Genomic DNA, 24802 nt, shown 5'->3' with positions numbered 1-24802 from the left:
AGTAGGAAGCACAAAAGCAGTAAAAATATCTATAAAAATCTGTCAAGGGATTCACAAAATAAGAGGCTGTAAGATATGACCCATATACCTAAAATGTGGGGATGAGAGGAGTAAAGAATGAGTTCAAACTTAAGCAATTATCAACTTAGAATAGACTGCCATATGCAGGAGATGTTATATATAAACCTAATGGTAACCATAAATAAAAAACTAGTAATAGATATGCAAAGAACAAAGAGAAAGGAATCTATATCACTAAATAAAAGCCAGCAAACTGTGACAGGAGAGAGCAAGAGAAGAACAGGCGAAACCTCCAAAACCAACCATAAAACAAGTAATAAAATGGTAATAAATACATACCTATAAAAATTGCTTTGAATATAAATGGACTAAATATTCCAATCAAAAGACACAGAGTAATAGAATGGATAAAAAAAAAATAAGACTCATCTATATGCTGCCAACAAAAGACTTAAACCTAAAGATGCCTGCAGATTGATGGTAAAGGAATGGAAAAGCATTCATCATGCAAATAGAAGTGAAAAGAAAGCCAGGTAAGCAATGTTTTTATCAGACAAAATAGACTTTAAAACAAAGACTGTAACAAGACATAAGGAAGGACATTATATGACCATAAAGGGAATGACTCAACAAAAAGATATAACGATTGTAACTATTCATGCATCCAACATGGGAGCACCCCAAATATATAAAACAGCTAATAACAAACCTAAAGAAAGTAACTGACAGTAATACAAGAGTAGAGGACTGTAACACCCCACTTACATCAAAGGACAAATCAGCTAAATAGAAAATCAACAAGGACACTGTGGCTTTGAATGATACATTGGACCAGATGGACTTTACAGATACATTCAGAACATTCTATCCTAAAACATGAAATACAATTCTTTTCAAGTGCACATGGAACATTCTCTAGAATAGGTCACATATTAGGCCATAAAACAAGTCTCAATTCAAAAATATTGAAGGCATACCATGCATCTTTTCTGATCATGACACCATGAAACTAGAAATCAACCACAAGAAAACAATCTGGAAAGAACACAAATATATGGGGTTAAACAACATGCTGCTAAACAATGAATGGTTCAACCGCTAAGAAATCAAAGAGGAAATGAAAAGATACAGGGAGAGAAATGAAAATGAAAACACAATGGTCCAAAATCTTTGGGATGCAGCAAAAGCTGTTCTAAGAGGGAAGTTTATAGCATCACAGGCCTACCTTAATAAGCAAGAAAAATCTCAAGCAATCTAACATTACACTTAAGGGAGCTAGAAGAAGAGCAAAGAAAACTCCTAACCAGTAGAAGGAAGGAGATAATAAAGATCAGAGCAGAAATCAACAATGTAGAAATTAAAAATAGAACAGATCAATGAAACCAGGAGCTGCTTCTTTAAAAGGACTAATGTAATTGATAAGAACTTTTAGCTAGACTCATAAAAAAGAGAAGACTCAAATAAAATCAGAAATAAGAAAGGAAAAATGACACCACAGAAATTCAAAGGATTATAAGAAAATATTATGAAAACTTATACATCAACAAATTGGAAAAACTAAAAAAAAAAAAAAAAAAAAAACTAAAAAAAAGGATAAATTCCTAGAAACATATAATGTACCAAAACTGAATCAGGAAAAAATAGAAAATTTGAGCAGACTGATTACCAGCAATGAAATTGGATCAGTGATTTAAAAAAAACTAAAAAAACGAAACTCTCAACAAATAGAAGCCCAGGACCAGATAGCTTCCACAAGTGAATTCTATCAAACATTCAAAGAGTTAATACCTATTCTTCTCAAGCTATTCCAAAAAACAGAAGAGGAAGAAAAGCTTCTACATTCATTCTATGAGGCCAGCATTACCCTTATTCCAAAACCACATAAAGACACTACTGAGGGGATCCCTGGGTGGCTCAGTGGTTTAGTGCCTGCCTTTGGCCTGGGGCGTGATCTTAGAGTCTGGGGATCGAGTCCCACATCGGGCTCCCAACATGGAGCCTGCTTCTCCCTCCTCCTGTGTCTCTGCCTCTCTCTCTCTCTCTCTCTCTCATTAATAAATAAATAAATAAATAAATAAATAAATAAATAAATAAATAAAATCTATCTTTAAAAAAAGACCATTTTATTAAAAAAAAAAGACACTACTGAAAAAGAGAACTACAGGCCAATATCTCTGATGAGCATAGATGCAAAAATCCTCAACAAAATATTAGCCAAATCCAACAAACATTAAAAAAATCACTCACCATGATCAAGTGGAATTTGTTCCTGGGATGCAAGTATGGCTCAATATTCACAAATCAATCAACATGATATGTTACATCAATAAGAGAAAGGTAAGAACCATACAATCATTTTAATAGATGCAGGAAAAAAACATCCAAATTGTTAAGGAAAAAGTGAAACTTTCCTTATTTGCAGATGACCTGATTCTCTATATTGAAAACCCCAAAAGACTCCATCAAAAAACTACTAGAACTGATAAAAGAATTCAGTAGGGTTGCAGAATACAAAATCAATATACAGAAATCTGTTACATCTCTATACACTAATAATGAAGCAGAAGAAAGAGAAATGAAGAAAGCAATCCCATTTATAATTGCACAAAAATAATAAAATATCTAGGACAAACTTAACCAAGGAGATGAAAGACCTGTAGTTAGAGACCTACAAACACTGATGAAAGAAACTGAAGATGACACAAACAAATGGAAAGATATTCCATGCTCATGGGCTGGCATAACCAATATATTTAAAATGTCCATATTACCCAAAATAATTTAGAAATGTAATGCATTCCCTATCAAAATATCAACAGTATTTTTCATAGAGCTAAAACAAACACTGCTAAACCTTGTATGAATCACAAAAGATCCCGAATAGCCAAAGCAATCTTTAAAAAGATGAACAAAAGATGAACAAAGCTGGAGATATCACAATCTCAGATTTCAAGATACACTACAGAGCCATATAGGAATCAAAACAGTATGATAGTGGCACAAAATAGACACATGGATCAATGGAACATAATAGAAAATCCAGAAATAAGTTCACAATTATATGGTCAATTAATCTTTGATAAGAAAGAAAGAATATGCAATGGGAAAAAGTTTATTCAACAAATGGTGCTGGGAAAACTGGAGAGCTATATGCAAAAGAATGAAACTTTCATTCATGCTCAATATCACTCATCATCAGGGAAATGCAAACCAAAACCACAATGAAATACCACCTCATATCTTTTGGAATGACAAAATTTACAAACACAAGAAAACAAGTGTTTTTTCAAGATGTGGAGAAAAAGGACCTTTAGGCACTGTTGGTGGGAATACAAACTGGTGCAGCCACTGTAAAACAGTATGGAGATTCCCCCCAAAATTAAAAATAAAATTACCATATGATCCACTAATTCCACTACTGGGTATTTAGCCCCCAAATTGAAAACAATAATTCAGAAAAGATATATGCATCCCTATGTTTATTGCAGCATTATTTACAATAGCCAAGATGTGGAAGCAGCCCAAGTGTCCATCAATAGATGAATGGATAAAGAAGTGGTATATAACAACAGCGGAAAAGAAGTGGTGTATACACACACATACATATTCACACAATGGATTATTACTTAGCCATTCTAAGTTCCTTCAGAACATCTTTCCAAGAACTTTTATTTATTTATTTATTTTTTAGTAGTACAGAGAGTTTAATCAATGCCAAGGTTACACACCTAATAAGTGCAGTCGAATTTGAAACCTGACAGTGTTTTCTAACTTATTTTTTAAAATTTTATTTAAATCCAATTAATTTATGTATAATGTATTATTGGCTTTGGAAGCAGAGGTCAGTGATTCATCAGTCTTATGTAATACCCAGTGCTCATTACATCATAGCTCTCCTTAATGTTCATCACCCAGTTACCCCATTCCCCACCTCCTGCCCCTCCAGCAACCCCGTTTCCTATAATTAAGAGTCTTTTACAGTTTGTCTCCATCTCTGATTTCTTCTTGTTTTATTTTTTTCCTCCCTTCTCCTATTATCCAGTTTTGTTTCTTAAATTCCCCCATATAAGTGAGATCGTATGATAATTTTCTTTCTCGGACTGACTCATTTCATGTAGCATAATATCCTCTAGTTCCATCTACATCATTGCAAATGGCAAGACTTCATTTTTTTGATGGCTGAGTAATATATGTGGTATATATATTATATGTATAATATTATAATATAATATAAAGGTATAATATACCGTTTTTAAAAAGATTTTATCTATTTGAGAGAGAGAGAGAGAGAGAGAGAGACAGGCAGAGATAGTGACAGAGAGCAGGAGCAAGGAAGACAGGGAGAAGCAGGCTCCCCGCCGAGCAGGGAGCCCAATGTGGGGCTTGATCCCAGGACTCTGAGATCATGACCTGAGCCGAAGGCAGACACTTAACCCACTGAGCCACCCAGGTGCCCCCATACCACATCTTCTTTATCCATTCATCTATTGATGGACATCTGGCCTCTTTCCATAGTTTGGCTATTGTGGACATTGTCACTATAAATATTGGGGTGCAGGTGTCCCTTTTGATCACTACATTTGTATATTTGGAGTAAATATCCAGTAGTGCAATTACTGGGTTGTAGGGTAGCTCTATTTTCAACTTTTTGAGGAACCTCCATATTGTTTTCCAGAGTGGCTGCACCAGCTTGCATTCCCACCAACAATGTATGAGGGTTTCCCTTTCTCTGAATCCTCACCAACATTTGTTTCTTGTCTTGTTAACTTTAGTCATTCTGACTGGTATGAGGTGGTATCTCATTGTAGTTTTGATTTATATTTCCCTGATGCCCAGTGATGTTGAACATTTTTTCAAGTGTCTGTTGGCCATTTGTATGTCTTCTTTGAAGAAATATCTTCATATCTTCTGCCTGTTTCTTGACTAGATTTTTTTGGGTTTTGGGTGTTGAGTTTGATAAGTTCTTTGTAGATTTTGGATACTAGTCCTTTATTTGTGGTGTCATTTGCAAATATCTTCTCCCATACTGTAGGTTGCCTTTTGGTTTTGTTGACTATTTCCTTTGCTGTGCAAAAGCTTTTTATCTTGATGTCCCAACAGTTCATTTTTGCCCTTGTTTCCCTTGCTTTTGAGACATATCTGGTAAGAAGTTGCTGCAGCCGAAGTCACAAAGTTTGCTGCCTGTGTTCTCCTCTAGGATTTTGATGGATTCCTGTCTCACATTTAGGCCTTTCATCCATTTTGAGTCTATTTTGTGTATGGTGTGAGGAAATGACCCAGTTTCATTGGTCTGAGTGTGGCTGTCCAATTGTCCCAACACCATTTGTTGAAGAGACTGCCTTTTTTCCATTGGATATTTTTTCCTGCTTTGTCAAAGAGGAGTTGACCATAGAGTTGAAGGTTCATTTCTGGGTTCTCTATTCTGTTCCATTGATCTGTGGGGTTTTTTTGTGTGTGTGCCAGTACCATATTGTTTTGATGATTACAACTTTGTAATAGAGTTTGAAATCTGGAATTGTGATGCCACCAGTTTTGGTTTTCTTTTTCAACATTCCTTTGGCTAATCAGGGTCTTTTCTGGTTCTCTGAAATAAGTTGATGGTATTTTTAAAAAAGATTTATTTGAGAGAGAGACAGAGATAGTGACAGAGAGCACAGCAGGGAGGAGAGGGAGAAGCAGGCTCCCTGCTCAACACAGGGCTCAATCCCAGGACCCTCAGCAGACGCTTAACCAACCGAGCCACCCATGTGCCCCAATTCATTGAGTTGCATTGAATGTATAGATTGTTCTAGGTAGCATAGACATTTTAACAATATTTGTTCTTCCAATCCATGAGCATAGAATGTTTTTCCAGTTCTTTGTGTCTTCCTCAATTTCTTTTATGTGTGTTCTATAGTTTTCTCAGTACAGATCCTTTGCCTCTCTGGTTAGGTTTATACCTAGGCATCTTGTGGTTTTGGGTGCAATTGTAAATGGGATTGACTCTTTAATTTCTCTTTCTTCTGTCTCATTGTTAGTGTATAGAAATGCAACTGATTTCTGTGCATTGATTTTATATCCTGCCACTTTGCTGAATTCCTATATGAGTTCTAGCAATTTTGAGATAGAGTCTTTTGAGTTTTCCATATAGAGTATCATGTCATCTGTGAAGAGTGAGATTTGACTTCTTTGCCAATTTGAATGCCTTTTATCTAATATTGTTTTGTCTGACTGCTGAGGTTAGGACTTCTAGGACTATGTTGAACAATAGTGGTGAGAGTGGACATCACTGCCATGTTCCTGACCTTAGGTGGAAAGCTCTCAGTTTCTCCCCATTGAGAATGATATTGGCTGTAGGCTTTTCGTAGATGGCTCTTATGATATTGAGGTATGTTCTCTTTATCCCTACACTGTGAAGAGTTTTAGTCAAGAAAGAATGCTTTTTCTTTATCCATTCATCTGCATCTATTGAGAGGATCATGTGGTTCTTGTCCTTTCTCTTATTAACATAGTATATCCAACTGATTGATTGGCAAATGTTGAACCACCCTTGCAGCCCAGGAATAAAATCCACCTGGTCATGGTGAATAATCCTTAATGTACTGTTGGGTCCTATTGGCTAGTATCTTGGTGAGATTTTTGGCATCCACGTTCATCGGGGATATTGGTCTGTAATTCTCCTTTTTTGGTGGGGTCTTTGTTTTGTTTTGGGATCAAAGTAATGCTGGCCTCATAGAAAGCGTTTGGAAGTTTTCTTTCCATTTCTATTTTTTGAAACAACTTCAGAAGAATAGGTATTAATTCTTCTTTAAATGTTTGGTAAAATTCCCCTGGGAAGCCATCTATCCCTGGACTTTTGCTTGTGAGGTTTTTGATTACTGCTTCAATTTCTTTGCTGGTTATGGGTCTGTTCAGATTTTCCATTTCTTCCTGCTTCAGTTTTGGTAGTTTATACGTCCCTAGGAATGCATCCAGATTGCCTAATGTGTTGGCATATAGTTGCTTACAATATGTTCTTATAATTGTTTGTATTTTTTTGGTGTTGGTTGTGATCTCTCCTCTTTCATTCATGATTTTATTTATTTCTGTTGGTTGTGATCTCTCCTCTTTCATTCATGATTTTATTTATTTGGCTCCTTTCTCTTTTATTTTTGATAAGTCTAGTCAAGAGTTTATCATTCTTATTAATTCTTTCAAAGAACTAGCTCTTAGTTTTGTTGATCTGTTCTACTGTTCTTTTGGTTTTTATTTCATTGATTTCTGCTCTAGTCTTTATTATTTCTCTTCTCCTGCTGGATGTAGGCTTTATTTGCTGTTCTTTCTCCAGCTCCTTTAGGTGTAAGGTTAAGTTGTATATTTGAGACCTCTCTTGTTTTTTGAGAAAGGCTTGTATAGCTATATACTTCCTCTTAGGACTGCCTTTGCTGCATCCCAAAGCTTTTGAATAGTTGTGCTTTCATTTTCATTTGTTTCCATGAATTTTAAAAATTCTTTATAATTTCCTGGTTGACCCAATTCTTTTTTTTTAGTAAGATGCTCTTTATCCTCCATGTATTTGAGTTCTTTCCAAATTTCCTCTTGTGATTGAGGTCCAGTTTCAAAGAATTGTGGTTTGAAAATATGCAGGAAATGATCTCAATCTTTTGGTACCAGTTGAGACCTGATTTGTGACCCTAAATGAATCAAAGATGAGTAGAAGGGACCTTTATTTCTGGCCATTTAGTTGAAAGAGAAGGGACAGATAACAAGCAGCTAGAGAGGGGGCATCAAGTTCCAGGATGGTTTCTTGCTATATCATAGTTATTTCATCTTTGAGAACATAGGCTCTGTCAGGCAGTGCTTGCTATCCCCCATGTTGCCTTGTACTTAAGAGGTTATTAAATAACTGTGTGTGCATTGAAATGAGTTTCAAGTTTCTAGATTCAAAGATATGAAACAGATTGCAAAGCTCCAGTGATTTCTGAATCACCTAATACTGTTAGATAATCTAAGTTATTCCTTGTTTTCCCTTCTTAATTGGGGGAGAGATATCACAAGCTGACTTTTCATCCAGTCTCTAAGGCTCTGAAGAGGTGGCCCTCTTACTATATTTAACAAAGCTTTGGAAAAATGGGTTACATATCAGTAAGGATGACCAACGAGGCAAAAGGACTTACCTTGGCTCTTTTTCATTTACATCCACATTATCATAGATACTAACTTCCTGAGACCTAAGTTCTGGGATCAAGACAAGATCAAAATAGTTCATTATTAGGTACAGTTTATACACTCCCTCACTTTCCAAGTTATCCATAAAACCCAGTTATCCAAGTGCATTCCCATGTCTGTTTTATCAAAACCTGATCATAGAACACAAGCTGGAAGTATCAAAGAACAAAAAGAATCTCCATTTGGGAAGAAATTCCAGTGAGAGATTAAAAGGTAGTGGAATGCCCTAGTATTTCAAACACAGATATAAATTAATATCTATCTATCTATATAGATATCTATATAGGTAGATATAGATATAAATTTAATTTCATGCAGATTTTCAGAAAATATGAGTTATTGAAAGGATCATTTTTAGAGTAGGTTCCCATCATCCTTGAAGTGGACAAAGATGTTCTACTTCTAGAATAGTAAGTGGGCTTTTCCTATTTCCTGGGAAAAAGACAGTGTTAAGTAGAATATTCATGTTGATTTTTCTTCCATTATTTTTATTTCAAAACTGGCAACTGTTCTTCTATACTAATTTGCATAAAATTGCATCTTAGTGCATAATCATAATTAGACATTTTCAGTTTAGGATATTTACATTCCTTGGTACTCTACATGGAATTCCATAATTTTTTTAAGAGGTGGGAAAAGGGTAGAGGGAGAGGAAGGGAGAGAATCTTAAGTTCCACACCTAGTTGTGGAGACCAACATAGGGCTCTATATCACAACATTGAGATCATGACCTGAGCTAAAATCAAGAGTCAGATACTTCACTGACTATACCATCTAGGTGCCCCAGAATTCCATATTTAAGTGATTTACCACTTTGAATGAGTTTGAGACCTTCTGATATAATTATCCATAATTCATATTGGATTATTCATAAATTTGGGTGGCAGTACAATGTATGCCTTTTCTAAGTTGGCTTTTTGGATTTTTACATAGACCTCAGGAACTTTGGGGAGACTTGTGATTTTACCAGGTTTATTTACAGAGCCTTCCTTTGTTATTTAGTACAGCAAACGCTTATTTATGGAATATAATATATTTGAATTGCCTAATAAGAGTAAACTTATGACTAGAGCTCACAAACAAAAACTGACAAGCGACAACGGCCCTCTTTTATTGACAGATTCAACTCACTGAACATGTACTGAGGTTATATCATACATCAGGCAATATGCTAATTTGTGCACTACTGTTTTTATAGCAAAGAATATTCCAATGACCCATCCTTGATACAATTAATATGTGTATTGCAACGTATCTTGTCCAATTTATTATGTCTTAATTAACGGTGATTTGGCGTCAGATCCTTCAAGAGGCTGTGTGATATAATGTAAAATGCACAAGCTCTGTAATCAGGGAGACTTGGTACAAATCCCAGATCACTAAAGTATGGATGTGGGTCTTAGAGCCTCCCTAAAAAGATATCTATTTTTCTGGGATTTTAAAAGAACTGGAATACAGTAGGCACTTAAGAAATATTACTCATCTTCCCCAAAGTAGGTGATACTGTTGTGTAAAATATCTTGATTTTTATATATCAATTTTTCATTAAATGTGGAATGAAGGAAGGATTACTACTTCTCCTTCCTTGTCCCTGAATATGCTAATGTTGAGTAGTTTTGTATCAGCAATTAGTAAATGTCACTTACCTAAATCAGGCAGCGAAATTGAAAATGCACTGTTGATTGACAAAAGACACAAAAGGGTTAAGGAAAAAAACAGGTTCAGAAAGATTAGTTGACTCATCTCAAGTAACACATTGATGATTAGGTTTCTTGATGCAAATGTGTCTTGGCAAATATGTGAAGCAATCCTTTCCTATAGCTTTGTTCTGATTAACCTTCTCCTCACTTCCATACCACCACTTAAAAATGAGCTTATGTATCCCCAGGGACCAGCCATTCCCCCCCCGCCCCCCGCTCCTTTCCTAACTAGACAACCTCAGGCTCTGCCCTTGTCCATCCACAAGATCCTATTTCCGCCTTTTAGCCTTCCAAGATGCCCATCAAATAATACAGGTATGCCTCGTTTTATTGCACATTGTTTTTTTGCACTTCACACATACTGTGTTTTTATTTATAGATATATAAATAAAATTTATATTATATATATATATATATATATATATATAAATGGAAGGTTTATGACAACTCTACATCAAGCAAATCTATCAGTACTATTTTTTCCAACAGCAATTTCTTTTTTTTTTTTTTTTCCAACAGCATTTTCTTACTTTGTGTCGCTGTGTCATATTTTGGTAATTCTCACAATATTTCAAACTTTTCTGCTCTTATATTTGTTATGATAACCTGTGATCACTGATTATGACTCACTAAAGCTTAGATGACGGTTAGCATTTTTTGGCAATAGATTACTTTTTAAGGGGATCCCTGGGTGGCACAGCGGTTTAGCGCCTGCCTTTGGCCCAGGGCGCGATCCTGGAGACCCGGGATCGAGTCCCACATCGGGCTCCCGGTGCATGGAGCCTGCTCCTCCCTCTGCCTGTGTCTCTGCCTGTGTCTCTGCCCCTCTCTCTCTCTCTCTGCGACTATCATAAATAAAAAAATAAAGAAAGCCTTTAAAAAAAAAAGATTACTTTTTAATTAAGGTATGTACATTTTTTAAAACATAGTTCACACTTAATAGAGCCTAGTATAGAGTATATATAACTTTTATATGAACTGAAAAACCAAAAAATTTGATTCAATATATTGTAACATTTGCTTTATTGTAGTCTAGAACCCAACCTATAATAAATATCTTTTTACAATATATTTTTTAATTAAAGTTCAATTTACCAACATATAGTATAACACCCAGTGCTCATCCCATCAAGTGCCCTCCTCAGTGCCCATCACCCAGTTATGCCATCTCCCCCCGCCCGCCTCCCCTTTCACTACCCTTTGTTCATTTCCTAGAGTTAGGAGTCTCTCATGTTTTGTCATCCTCTCTAATTTTTCCCACTCATTATCTTTGAAATGCACCTGGACATCCACTGTGTGATGAATATGGTGAAAGAGAACTACCCTCTGCAGATACAGAATCCTGCCTATGTATATGGTTAAGCTAAAAGGATATCTGCGAGCAAAAGTTCCAGGCCAGAAGGAAATGGAAGATAGCAAATTGCTAAGTGAGAGAGGACATTTGGAACAGGTAGACTGTTTGGTTACACAGTTAAGGAGATGGAAGGAAGTATAGTCTGGCAGGAAAAAAATTCTGTATTTTAAGCAATTAATTTACGTTCAGTCCTACAGGTATTAGGGAAACACTCATCATGGGCCAGGGCCAAGTGCTAGGTATACAAAATGATCAGAAAAAGTGTCTACCCTGAAGTAGCTTAGTGTTTGGTGAGGGAGATCAAAAATAAATTGGTACAACACTGTATGATAAGAACATAATAAAGGATTGTCCAAAGAAACAGCACTTTTGGGAAAATCAGCTAACCTTTATGCAAACCTTGGTTTCTTCATTTCTAAAGAATACCAGCTATATCTTACAGGGTGAGTATTAGAGCTGGATGCAGCATACCTTGCTGGATGTGCCTGGAAAAGGAGCTGAGGACTTACTCACTGTCCCTGCTGTCAATAACTGTATGACCAGACTGGCTTCTGCCAGAATAGAGAAGCAGTACAAGCAGTACAAGGCCGCTGGAGTCAGAGAGACCTGAATCTAACTCTTAGTTCTGCTACTTATCCACTTACCCTGTGCAAGTCACATATTTTTCAAAGCCTTAATTTTTCATCTGGGAAATAGGAAAGATTCCATCTCATGGGGTATTGTGACAACTGGAGGGAGAACACATGTGACACACTTCACCCTCCTTGTCTTCAGTGCCTTGGTTGCACACACCTTTGGCCTCTCCACTCCAGGGTTCCTTGCTCAACGAAGCCTTTCTTAACACTGGTTCCTTTCTTCTCTTTTAATTGGGTCAGGGTGATGGTGGCTCCTATTGAAACTAGAAACTGAGGCTACAAAAAAATCTAGAATGGTATTTCCTTCTTCTAGGTCATTTATTCATCCAATCGCCATTTATTGAGTACCTATCATGTCCTATGCACTTTTCTTTATGTTGGAGATATAGCAATGGACAAAACAGTCAATATCCCTGCCCTCATGGATTCTAGTAGGGTGAAGCAGACAAAACAAGGAAATTTATGTTCTGTCATGTGAGAAGAAAAGTGCAATTGAAAAGAGCAGAGCAAGATAAGGGAGCAGGAAAGCTGAAGGTGAAGGTTGGCTTGCCATTTTTCAGAAGATGGTCAGGGAAGGGTTCACTGATAAGGTGACTTGAGTAGAACCCTGAAGGGAGAGAGTGAGTAACATGGTTATCTGAGTAAGAGTATTCTGGGAAAGGGAAGAGCAAATGCAGAGACCTTCCGGCAGAGGTGTGTTTGGTCCTTTAAAGAAAAGCGAGGAACTCAGTGCATCTGGAATAGAGGAGTGAGAATGGGTTTAACATCTAATTCCCACGCAAAATTTATAGCACAGCTACGGCTGGTGGCATTTAATTATTGGTTTCTTTATATCGAAATCAGGCCATTTAATGAGTATTCTGATAGATAGTGTGTGTGTCTGAGAGGAAGAGAGGATAGAGAGCCTTACTCCTTTTTTTGCTTTGTTTCATTTTGTTTTTAGAAGACCCTTACTCTTTTTAAATGCCACATTCCCATGGTTGCAACTTCCCTCTGAAGGTAATAATCAACTAGGAGTTGGTGTTCAAGAGAGGAACCCTCAATCAAAAGGCTCAACAAAAGGTAATAAAATTCCATCCTGTCTGGTTATATCTAAATGTTATTAACTGAGAAATTAAGGCAGAGAGATTTGCCAAAACTTACAGGAAAAAATCTTAACAGATCCTGCTAAAGATGAAACATCTTTCTCTGCAGGTGGTAATTTCTCTTTTATAGAGCTGTGCAGGCACAGATATTTGGCTTGTTAGGAAGTTTGCAGAGAAGCTTGTGTAGTGGGTTGGACTAGATAATATGGATTTCTCTTGTTACTCTGAGATGCTCTGACTCCAAGAAAAAAAGGTTTCTCAGGAATATTAATAGATGTTATAAGACATACACTGGATGTTAGGGAGAGATTGATGATCCAAATTTGAGTAGAGAGGTTCAGGGAAGGTGTCCCAAAAGGGATAATACTTGGCCATATTTTAAGGGAAGACTAGAACTTTGATAATCAAAGGAGGTTGGAGGAGGGCAGGTATATTCAATACCAAGGGAATATTATGGTTAAAGAGTCATGCAATACCATGGCAAAGTTAGGTCTTGGGGTATTTATATGGGATAGTAGGGAGTAGAGATCTAAGCAAGAGAGAGAATTGGACAGGTAAGAAGGGAGCTGCCATAAAGTATTTACTTGCCATAGAAAGAAACTGGATATTTGTTCTAAAAGTTGTAAGGAATCACTCAATAGTTCTAAGAAAAAGGAAATTAGGTCTGCACTTAAAGATATCAGCATTCTCTTCTGGATCAAAATTTTTTTTAAAGATTTATTTATTTATTTTAGAGAGAGAGTAAGCAAGTGAGTGAGGTGAGAAGAAGGGCACAAGGAGAGGAGAGAGAATCCCAAGCAGACTCCCCACTGAGCACAGAGCCCAACATGGGGCTGGATCCCCCTACAACCTGAGCTGAAAACAAGAGTTGGATACTTAACTGACTGTACCACCTAGGTGCCCCTCACCTGGATCAAATTTTTATGGGACCACAAGCATCATAATTTTTTGTCAGAAGCATCTAACCTGCTAGGGCCAGAGAATGCCTTTGTGCATAGGTCTTACTGACCACTGCAGCTCTATTTCCATAGTCAGGACTATAATTTATGAACCCAGATATTTTGTTGGATCTCTTGGTAGATCTAGATCCACCAGACATTTGGGCTTCAAATCACATAATTTTGAGGCTTTATGATTGAAAAGAACTTCAAGGTAGAGTAAAAATTCCATGCCAATATGCCTTATGACCTTAGGGAAATTACTTTACCATCCCTTGCCTCATAAAACATAGATCTATGTTTCTATCCATTTCTACAGATTAGAGAGAGAAATGCCTCTAGAGACTACTCAGTCTCCCTTCTATTCAAGAGGAAATGCTGGTTGGATCATGATTTGCCCATGACTGCACATTGAATAAATGGCAGAGCTGAAACTAGAATCCAGGCCTCCCATCTCTACAGCTAGTAAATTTGTAAACTTCTCAAACATTGCTACTTAGTTGGGGAGATCTTGGAGTGTCCTTCTCCAGGTCTAAGACCATGAGATACATGAACCAGTCAGCTGGGAAGTTCATTTTCCCCTCTCTACACACTGCTTCTCACCAGAGAGGCATATTAGAATATGGAAGTGTAGACAAATAAAACCATCTAAACTTGTAGGGCTATAAAAGCATAAAAGGATGTAATTAATAACCTAATGGTTAGTGGGAACAGGAATATATGCCAAAGGTGATAAGAAAAAAATTTCCTTTCTAGACTTTGCTTGATTTCTTCTCTTTACCCTTGTTTACAACTCTTTATCATCAATTTTTTTTTCCCAAAAGGGATATTGTTACAGTCTTATTAGTATCTGTGGGTGTGGTTCACTCACAAATTGGAAAGGAGGAGACAGGTGTTAACTAGGGCCTTTGGTTTTAGCTTCAGATACCCCCTGTACTGTTTCTGAGGATAGGATATATAACTACCAGGCTGGCACTGCTAGTTCTCTCCTGGAAAGAAAAAGTAAAAAAAAAAAACTTTTTACCTTATATTTTCTTTCAACTTATTTTTCTTCATTTTAAATCTCTCCTTTTCTTTCTTGAAGAATTTCCGTAGTCTTTTCAGTGCTTCTTTTCCATCTAAACTAAGAGGAATCAGGGGGTGTAAATAGCATGACATTTGAGAGAGTAATAGAGATGGAGGAGGCTCATACAAGAACACATCCTACTGCAGGTAGAGGCAGAAAATGCCTTATCAACTTCTATGCTCTTCTTTTTTGTTTAGATACCAATATGAAATAACACCATTTAGCTACGAAGGGAATTACACTTCCATACAAACTTTCATCCACCCCAAATGGTCTCTATTTTGAGGATATGAAGCAAAGCCTTACTTTTAGAGGAGATGACTTAGAGAAGCATAGTTTATAAATTATGTTTACAAATATGTTTTGGAATTTCTGGCTCTTGAAATCCACATCACTGACTTTTAATTTACTGAATGATATCACAACAATGGTGGTACATTTACTGCCCAGCTGATGATTACAATCCTTCCAAATATGCTCTTAGATTTTTTTAGAGGGTAGGGAGAGGGAATGATACACCCGCACCATTCTACCCAGTGTGGATCCCTACTCTTCCCTTCAACCCCCAACCTTCTTGCTTTTTGACCATTGCTGTTTTCATTTCCACAGTATGCCCCCAATAACTAGACTTGATGAATAATGCCCATTTGAACAAATATTCCTGATAACATGGAATTCTTAGATAGTAAATTAAGCCAAAATCCCAGAGACCGCCTTATTAACTTGCAAAGACACAGGTTAAGTCATACCCATTGGTTTCTTCCTGGGAATACTATGATAGAACTGCAGCAAGTTTTATTGATACTTACCTCTCCCTTCACACTTATTTCCTAACACAATATTAAAGCCCTCTACTTTGAGAGGTGGACATTTTCTCAAAAGAGAAAGCAATAAAATTAAAAATTAAAGCATATGGTTAAATACAATCACAAGTCTCTTACTCATCACAGTGTAGTATTAAAATATTTTATCTCCACTCTTGATGCAGATCTTCCCTGAGGATAATAGGGTCAAGGGAAGGGGATTGTTTCTTCAACTCTGGTTTTCCTACACTAATAGGGAAATACCATTAGCTACAAACTAAGAAAAAAGAGAAACTCACTCTATTTTTGGGTAGTTGCTCTTTGTTTTATAGACCTCTTCATATACTTCTTCACAATTTTCTTCTGAAATAGAAAAAAGTGATTTTCATTTATAATGACAATAATTCAGATTTCATGAGAAGTTACTGGATACCGATCAGGTGTTAGGTACACTTTGATGTCAAATAGATTTTTTACATAAGCATATGGTAAAAATAATTAAACTTCTATAAAGGTATGTACAAAATGAAAATTCATATTTGCTTCTACCCCATTATTCCAATCTGATCTGATGTAGTCAAAGAAAGCTGGTTTATTAACAAATTCCTTCCTTCTACCCTCTTACCATGCATATTTCATATATAGTTTTCAGAGTTTACTAAAAATCTGAATGCTGAGGCAATAATGGAGAACTGAAGCATCTTGAGTAATCTTTCTTGATAGCATGGCTTTAGCCTAGCCCAACACATGAGCTTAAAGTACAGATACACTTTGAGGCTACCCTGCAAGGGAATGATTTTCAGGCTTAAAATGTAACTCACATACAGTGAGTTTAGGAGAGTCACTTAAATCCTCCATGCCTTAGTTTCCTGTCTAAAATGGGGTACTAAGTTTCATGATCTCCAAGGTTGTTTCACCATCTAAATTTCTGACCTTCTAAGGAGGACAAAAGCAACCAGATCAGCATTTGATTATAACCTCCTCTATTATTTCTTTAACCATGCATATTCAGTAAATAGCTTTGGAATGTCTCACATGTGTCTGGCATTATACTAGGGGCTAGAAAAAATAGCAAGCATAAAGAAGATAACAATCTAGGAGGGAAGACAGTTACTAATGTAAGAATCACAAATGTATAAAATTATAACTATAAAGTGCTGCAAAGGAAGGCCATGATACTATGAGATTGATGAGACTGTACACCAATGGGAATATTTCCTGGGGCAATAATGAAGGAGCTGGGACCAGAGGAGACAACAGTCATGTAGCCAAAGGAGCCAAGGGGAGGGAAGAACACTCCGTGAAGAAGGAAGAGCATATGAGAACATTCCATGGTGGAGCTCGGTAAGTCAGAGAAACTAAAAGGAAGTAGGCATGAATGGATCTCGAGGATGAAGACTGTGTATAATGTGAAGAAGTCTTCAGTGGCAGGTAGAGGAAAACCACTCAAGGCCTCTAGACCACATGAAAGTTGATCTTAAAAGTATTAAGAAACCACAATTGTGTGTTATTTAAACAATATTCCTGGAATTTAAGAAAGAAAACAGATGAACATATGGGAAGGGGAAAAGAAACAAAGGAGAGAGGGAAACAAGCCATAAGTGACTTCACAATGAAGAACAAACTGAGGGTTGAGGGAGGGAGGGGGGGGGGTGAGGAATGGGCTAGATGGGTGATGAGCATTAAGGAGGGCACTTGTGATTAGCACTGGGTATTGTACATAAGTGGTGAATTACTGAATTCTACCCCAGAAACCAATATTGCACTGTATGTTAACTAACAAAATATAAATTAAAAAACATTCCTGTAATCAGACCTGCATTGTGAAGCAGTCAGGAAGGAGGACATTTCACAGTGAAGTTGCTTTTTTGCCGCAAGAGCCCCATTATTAGAGTCTTCACCTTCATGATTCTAAGTGGATTTTTTAGCACATACCTCAGACCACTTCTCCCATCAAGCTTACCATCACCTTGCCTGATTGACATTATTAAAAATATACATAGATAAAAGACACTTTACACTAATCAGCCACAGAAGCACTCAGCAATTTCTACCAACAGTCTCAAGTGTCTTCTTATACTTACCATTATCAGAAGCAAATGAGCTAGAGTAGTCTGACCTTGGTCTGCAGGAAGAAATAATGCAAAGACCATTAACCTACTGTGTTGTACCTGTAGTCTTGCCACAGTCATCTCCAGTCTCACCACACCACTGACATGCACTTACCCTGCCTTCCCGGGGTACTCAACATCATCATATGTCTCGTCTGAGATGGAGAGAGGCTTACAGGCCCCTCCGTCTGGAGTTTCTTTCATGACCTCTAAGGCCTCCACATACCCACCTGTAAGGAAAACAGAGAAAGTCTTGAAGAATAGCTCATCAACTGCTACCATAAATGCATTCACACATGCCATGGCAGTGAAGGCAATAATAGGAAAGGCAGATTTCATAATCTGAAACTGGATTATAATCTTGGTACGTATGCTTCTTTGGCACATCACTTCAGCTTGCAGAGACTCAGTTATGTCCATGAAGTTGGGACAATAATAACACCAACTCTTATGTGATTGTGGCAAGGATGAATATGTATTTATGAAGAGTGCTAGCCTAGTGACCCATATTTTTTTTGATGGCTCTTCTGTAATCTCTGACCTCAGATGGTGAGATCCTCCAGGGTACAGCCCTGGAGTTCCTCTCTATTTCTTTTTTTAAAGATGTATTTATTTATTTGAGAGAGAGAGAGAGCAAGAGAGAGTGCATATGAGTGCACACGTGTAGGGGAGGGGCAGGAGGAGAGAAGGAATCTTAAGCAGACTCCCCACTGAGCACGGAGCCCAACATGGGGCTCAATCCCCCGACCTGCGATCACGACCTGAGCCAAAATCAAGAGTCAGATGCCCAACTGGGTCACCTCTTCTCTCTCTTTAAATTTAGATGACCTTGTCCAATTTTGAGTCATTTTCCCCTCAAATTTCTTAGATAAGTTGATTGAGCATATTAACATTTCTTATTCCCTTAGTGTTTGAATTAGCCAGAAGATGGTGTGCCCAGTTGAAAAATGTACAAGGATTTTTGGCACAAGTAGCTAGCCTGTTAATTGCACGTGCTGATTTATTTCACAGAACTGTAAACTTGTCATAACCATAAAACTGCTACATTTTTATCAGTTGGCCTAGGTTAATATTTTGAGTATGAGTGATTCAGAACCATTTTCACACGTGAGCTATTAATCAGAAAGAAGTGATACATCTGAAAAACAAGCAGTAAGCAAATTGACTTCTGTCAATTAAATGAACCAAACAACAAGATATAATCCCCTGATAAGGGGACGCCTGGGTGGCTCAGTGGTTGAGCGCCTGTCTTTGGCCCAGGGTGTGATCCTGGGGTCCTGGGATCAAGTCCCACATCTGGCTCCCTGTATGGAGCCTGGTTCTCTCTCCGCGTGTCTCCACCTCTCTGTGTCTCTCATGAATAAATAAATAAAATCTTTGAAAAAAGATTTTATCCCCTGATAAGAAATCAGTTAGCATGTAGACTCTAAACTATCTCAAGCATGTTAGCTCCTTGAGCTATGAGGTGCTGCTTTTTCTTAAGGAGTTACCAGTAAATTTCTCCACCACAAAGGAAAGATGCTGGACACATCGGTGCTTAATTCCTAGTTCAAGATATTTTTTTTTCTTTCTTAATCCTTCATTTTGGCTGCAGCAAATATAAAAGTTTATGGATTCTTTTTAAAAAACACAGACAACTACCAAATTTACATCTCTAAGTTAGACATCTTTCATGAATGCTAGATACTCCATCAGCCTTCACACTACTCCCATTTGGTTGTCTAAACACATTATGCTCCAAACCAAACTCACAGTTTCTCTCCACAAATCTGCTTTTTTTCTGAAGTCGGCTCCATCTCAATAAAAAGTGGCAACCCATCCTTTCAGTTGTTCAGGTCCCAAGCATGAAGACATCCTTGACGCCCTTCTCTACATCCAAATTCTATCCCGAATCCAAACGCATCTCAACAAGTCTACCACGTATGCTCCTCCAAGCTCCTGTCATCTCTCACATTAGTGCAATAAGCTCCTAACAGGTCCCTGATTTATCCCTTCGCAATTCTTCTTTCATGACTGCAGCCAGAATGATTCTTTAAATATAATCAGATCATTCTGTTCTTGTGCTCAAAACCTCTCATTCATTCTTAAAAATCTGTCAGAGTAAATGCCAAAGTTATTGCAATGGTCTACAGAAGCCCCCATACTATCTGGCCCCTTGTTGTGTCTCTGACCTCATCTCCTACTATACTGTGCTCCAGCCATACAGCCTTCCTGCTGTTCCGTCCCCATATGGGGTAGGCTCCCGTCTCAGGATATTTGCATTCCTTCTCCCCTCTCCCCAGAATATATTTTTAAAAGATTTTATTTATTTATTTGAGAGACAATGAGCAAGAAGGACGGGGGGAGAAGCACAGTCCTCACTGAGTAGGGAGCCCCAATGCAGAGCTTGATCCCAGGATCCTGGGATCACGACCTGAGCTGAAGGCAGATGCCTAACTGACTGAGCTACCCAGGCGCCCCTCCCCAGAACATTCTTACCCTACATACACTTGGCTCTCCTCATCCTTTTTTTTTTTTTTTGCTTTACTTCTTTAAAGTGACCTATGAATATTCTAAAATTATAACTTCTAACTCCATTTGCTTTCCTGATTCTTTTCTTGCTTTATTTTTTTCCTATAACATTTACTACCATTTTGGATATTTTGTTTATATTTTTACTATCTGTCTCCTCTGATCAGAATGCAACCTCCATGAACATAGAGATTTTTGCTATACCCCAAACACCTAGAAGAGGGCCAAATAAATGGCACTCCAATATCTTTTAATATTGAATGATTTGAATGCATAAGTCTCCTAACTAGAGTGTTTTGTGTATTGAGTTTATAGTGTTTACTGATATATTAAACTTTATATTTGCTATCTCATTACATACTTATTTGTTCTATTTTTCCCCCTCGTCTTCCTCTTTCTTTTTTTATTTTTAAAATATTTTATTTATTTATTCATGAGAGACACAAAAAGAGAGAGGCAGAGATATAGGCAGAGGGAGAAGCAAGCTCCATGTGGGGAGCCCAATGCAGGACTTGATCCTGGGACTCCAGGATCACACCCTAAGCTGAAGGCAGATGCTCAACCACTGAGCCACCCAGGTATCCCAGCACCTTCCTCTTTCTTGACTGAGATCTCTTCTTTCTGTATTGTTTGGAAGAAATATGTGCTTTCTTTTAATAGTTACCCTAGTGTGTTTTAAATTTTAATTATAACATGCAGGAAAAAGCACAAATCATAAGAGTACAGCTCAATGGATTTTTCCCAAATCGAACATGTTCATGTACAGAGCACACAGATAAAAAAAAAATCTAATACCGTCAGGGCCCCCAAGCCCTTCCCATGCTCTGTTCTAGTCCTCCTTCCCTCCCACAAGGGTAGTCACCATCATAATGCTTAATATCAGAGGTCAATTCTGCTTATTTATTAATTTTACATTAATAGAATCATTCAGAATGTTCTCTTTGGTGTTGCCTACTTCTCTTCAGTACTCTGTGACATTTACCTGTGCTGTTGCATATGGCTGTAATTTGTTCATTCCTATAAAGATTCCATGTATGAACAAACTACATTTATCCATTCTACTTTAGATGGACATATGGATGGTTTCCAGTTTGAGGTCATTATAAAAAGTTCTGTTATGAACATCTTGTATATATCTTGGTAAACTGAAGTATGCATTTCTATTGGGTATAAGAATAGGCATAGACTTGCTAGTCATAGGATATGCATATGCTGGGCTTTAATAGATACTGCCAGACAGTTTTCCAAAATGATTACCCCAGTTACAGTCCCAGCAGTGTAGGAGAGTTCTAGTTGTTCCATAACTTCACTAAGACTTGATATTTTTAGTGGTTTTTATTTTAGCTGTTTGGGTGGGAGTGTAGTGATATCACATTGTAGGTTTCTTTTCTTTTCTTCTTTTTGTTTTCTTTTTAAGATTTTATCTATTTCATGAGAGACACAGAGAGAGAGGCAGAGACATAGGCAGAGGGAGAAGCAGGCTCCCTGTGGGAAGCCTGATGTGGGACTCGATCCCAAGACCCCGAGATCACCACCTGAGCCAAAGGTAGATGCTCAACCACTGAGCCACCTAGGTGTCTCACATTGTAGGTTTCATTTGCATTTCCCAGAAACTTAATGAAGGTGAACAGCTCTTCCATAATGTATTTGCTTTTTGAAAATCTTGAATGAAGTACCTGTTTAAGTATTTTCTCAAAAAAAAATATTTTCTCAATTCCTCTAATTTTTTTTTCTGATTTCTATTTTATATTTTCTGGATACAGTGATATTTATGGAAGATTTATGTATTCCATATATGAGTCCTTTGTCAAAAATATATATAAATCAAATAACTTCTCTCACTCTGTGCCTTGTCTTTTCACTGTTATCTTTTGATGAATACATCCTAGCTACTCTCTTTTAAAGCTAGTATAAATTACTTGCTATAGTTAAAAACTTTAAAATGTTTTGAGTTGCCTTCCCAGAATATATGCTATTAATCCTCAATATTTTTTTCATCTCCCAAGTTAGCTGTGTTGTTTTATTCAGTTGATACTTTCTTGCATCTAAAGTTATGCAAGGGATTATCTTCTTTCTTTCTTTCTGAAATATATGCTTCAGAATTTCTGTTAGGAGGCTTTATTTGGTGATTAAAGTCTCTCACTTTGTCTAAAAATATAATTTTTCCTTCATCCCTGACATACATTTTCACTAGTTATACAATTCTGGATAGACATTCAATATCTTTCAGTAGCATTGTGTTCAAATTGCACACTCTTATTTTTGAGAACTCAGCAATCAGCTTAGTTTCTTTCTGGATGACTGGCTTTTTCCTTTGTCTGCTTTTAAGGTATTTTAAGATTTTCTCTTATTCTTCAATATTATTCCATTTCTTTAAGATATAACTAGGTGTGAAGTTCTTTTCTTTAGCTTGCTTGAGAACTTTGGGGCTTCTGGATCTACACATTGTTATCTTTCAACAATTCTCAAAAATTATCAGGAATTACCTCTTTATTTTTTTCTCCTTCCCACTCTTTCCATGGTCCTTTTGTAGTTAAGATTTCTCCAATTATCCTTGAGGATTCTTATCCTCTCATTCCCTTCTTTCCTATCATTTCCCGTGTGAAATATATTTTGGATAATTTCTCTAGATTTATCTTCTTGTTCCTTAATTTCTTCACCTGTGTCTAGTTTTTAAAAGATATTTTATTTATCTGTTCATGAGAGACACAGAGAGAGAGGCAGAGACATAGGTAGAGAGAGAAGCAGGCTCCATGCAGGGAACCTGATGGCAGAACTCAATCCTAGGACCCTGGGATCATGACCTGAGCCAAAGGCAGGCACCCAATCACTGAGCCACCCAGGAGTCCTCACCTGTATCTAATCTGATGTATAATTTATTCACCACATTTCCATATCAATTTACCAAACTATCTTTTTCAAAAATGTTTATTCCTTGTTCATATTTTTTTAATTTTTAAAATATATTAATATATGTTTTGTTTTTAATAATTCTAGAATCTGTAATATCTTGCAGACTGGCCCCTAGCATCTGTTCTGCTGGTTTCCAGTCACTGTGACTTGTTTGCTTGTGTTTAGTAATTTTTGTCTATGAACTGTTAATTTTTAAAAGTATATGTTGTAGAATTATTTGAAACCTGAAATAGAAGTTGCTTCCATCAAAGAGGAGTTTGTTTACTTCAGGCAGTTGTCTGGGAGGGCTACCAAGCTGATACCACATTAGATTACACTGAACTTCTTTTGGACCACACACATAGTAGTGGGACTTTGAACTGCTACTTGGTTTGCATATCAGTTTATGGTAATCTTTTTTTTTTTCCTTCACCCAGCACCAGGGTCAAAATGGACAAGTCTCCTTGTGCTTACTGGGATTTATGTTTTGTTAATTTTTTGTTTCCAACCAAAAGAAGTGATACTTTTACTTCATTCATTTTTTTAAGAGGCCTATTTGCATAGAAGGAGTATAGAAAGACACTCTATTATATTTTTCTCCTCAAAACTTTCAATTTTCATGCCCACTCTCCTTGATTAAGCATTTTGTGCTACTCAAACAAGTACTGCAAAGAAGTATTAATGGACTCAGCAACTCCCTTTGTGTTTTAGCAGTATGTACAGATTACTCAGAATAATCCTCTTTGGACTATTTTTTTCATGGCATAATCCTCAAATCTATAGTGACTCTCATGGACAGTACATAATTACATGAAAATAGCTTTCAGCCCCATATTCGGGGCTCTCCTGTAACTCTTTTATTCACTTCAACTAGTCTTCCTCTCACTTCCATTTTTTTCTATACTCCAAGTTAAGTCTACCTATTTCTCAATTTAAGGCATTTTTAAAAAGTTTTATGCTATTTCTATGCTTTCTCGTGCATCATTAATATCAGAAAATATCTTTTGCCACCCTTTTTACATTTATTTTTGAAAAAAAATTTATCTCAGAATAAACACTTGAGATCTACCCATTTTATAATAAATCTGTAAGTATACAGTACAGTATTTTTAATTATAGGCACAGTCTTATTCATTCTGTGTGGACATATCCTTTGAGGTCCTGGCTTTATACAGGAGTCTCCTATTATAAGCTCACTTGGGGCAGGTCCTGGGACATAGCTCCTGTCCTCTGCACATCACATAGTCAAAACAGGAACTCAAGAGATTCAGAGCTCAGTAAAAGCCCTTAGGATGGGAGTAGCTCTGACACTCACCTTCCAGGATTCCTGGTTCCTATGAGTATATGGATGATTTCTTTTTACATCAGTTCTGTGATACTTCATTTTCCAAAAATTTACTCTTTACTTTTCTTAGTCATGAGAATTATTCATATTCTCAAATCTACCATAGTCTCACTGATGTTGGATTTATTCTTTTATTCCTTTAACAAAGTTTTGT

General features: G+C 36.9%; 1 protein-coding gene across 2 annotated transcripts in view; it reads right to left on the bottom strand.

Moving 5' to 3' along the window:
• The window catches only part of FYB2 (FYN binding protein 2), a 128437-nt gene that overhangs the window by 17102 nt on the left and 86533 nt on the right, over nt 1-24802 (bottom strand). For both annotated transcript variants that reach the window (XM_025427772.3, XM_025427771.3), the window contains exons 10-15: nt 18016-18130; nt 17874-17914; nt 16089-16152; nt 14945-15043; nt 9855-9883; nt 8157-8217 (exon numbers count right to left, since the gene is read on the bottom strand). In XM_025427772.3, the coding sequence (XP_025283557.3) occupies nt 8157-8217; nt 9855-9883; nt 14945-15043; nt 16089-16152; nt 17874-17914; nt 18016-18130 (409 nt within the window). The remainder of the gene's footprint in view (nt 1-8156; nt 8218-9854; nt 9884-14944; nt 15044-16088; nt 16153-17873; nt 17915-18015; nt 18131-24802) is intronic.

Source organism: Canis lupus, chromosome 5 (assembly GCF_003254725.2).
Source record: "Canis lupus dingo isolate Sandy chromosome 5, ASM325472v2, whole genome shotgun sequence".
Lineage (NCBI taxonomy): Eukaryota > Metazoa > Chordata > Mammalia > Carnivora > Canidae > Canis > Canis lupus.
This window is presented reverse-complemented; position numbering and strand designations above follow the sequence as displayed.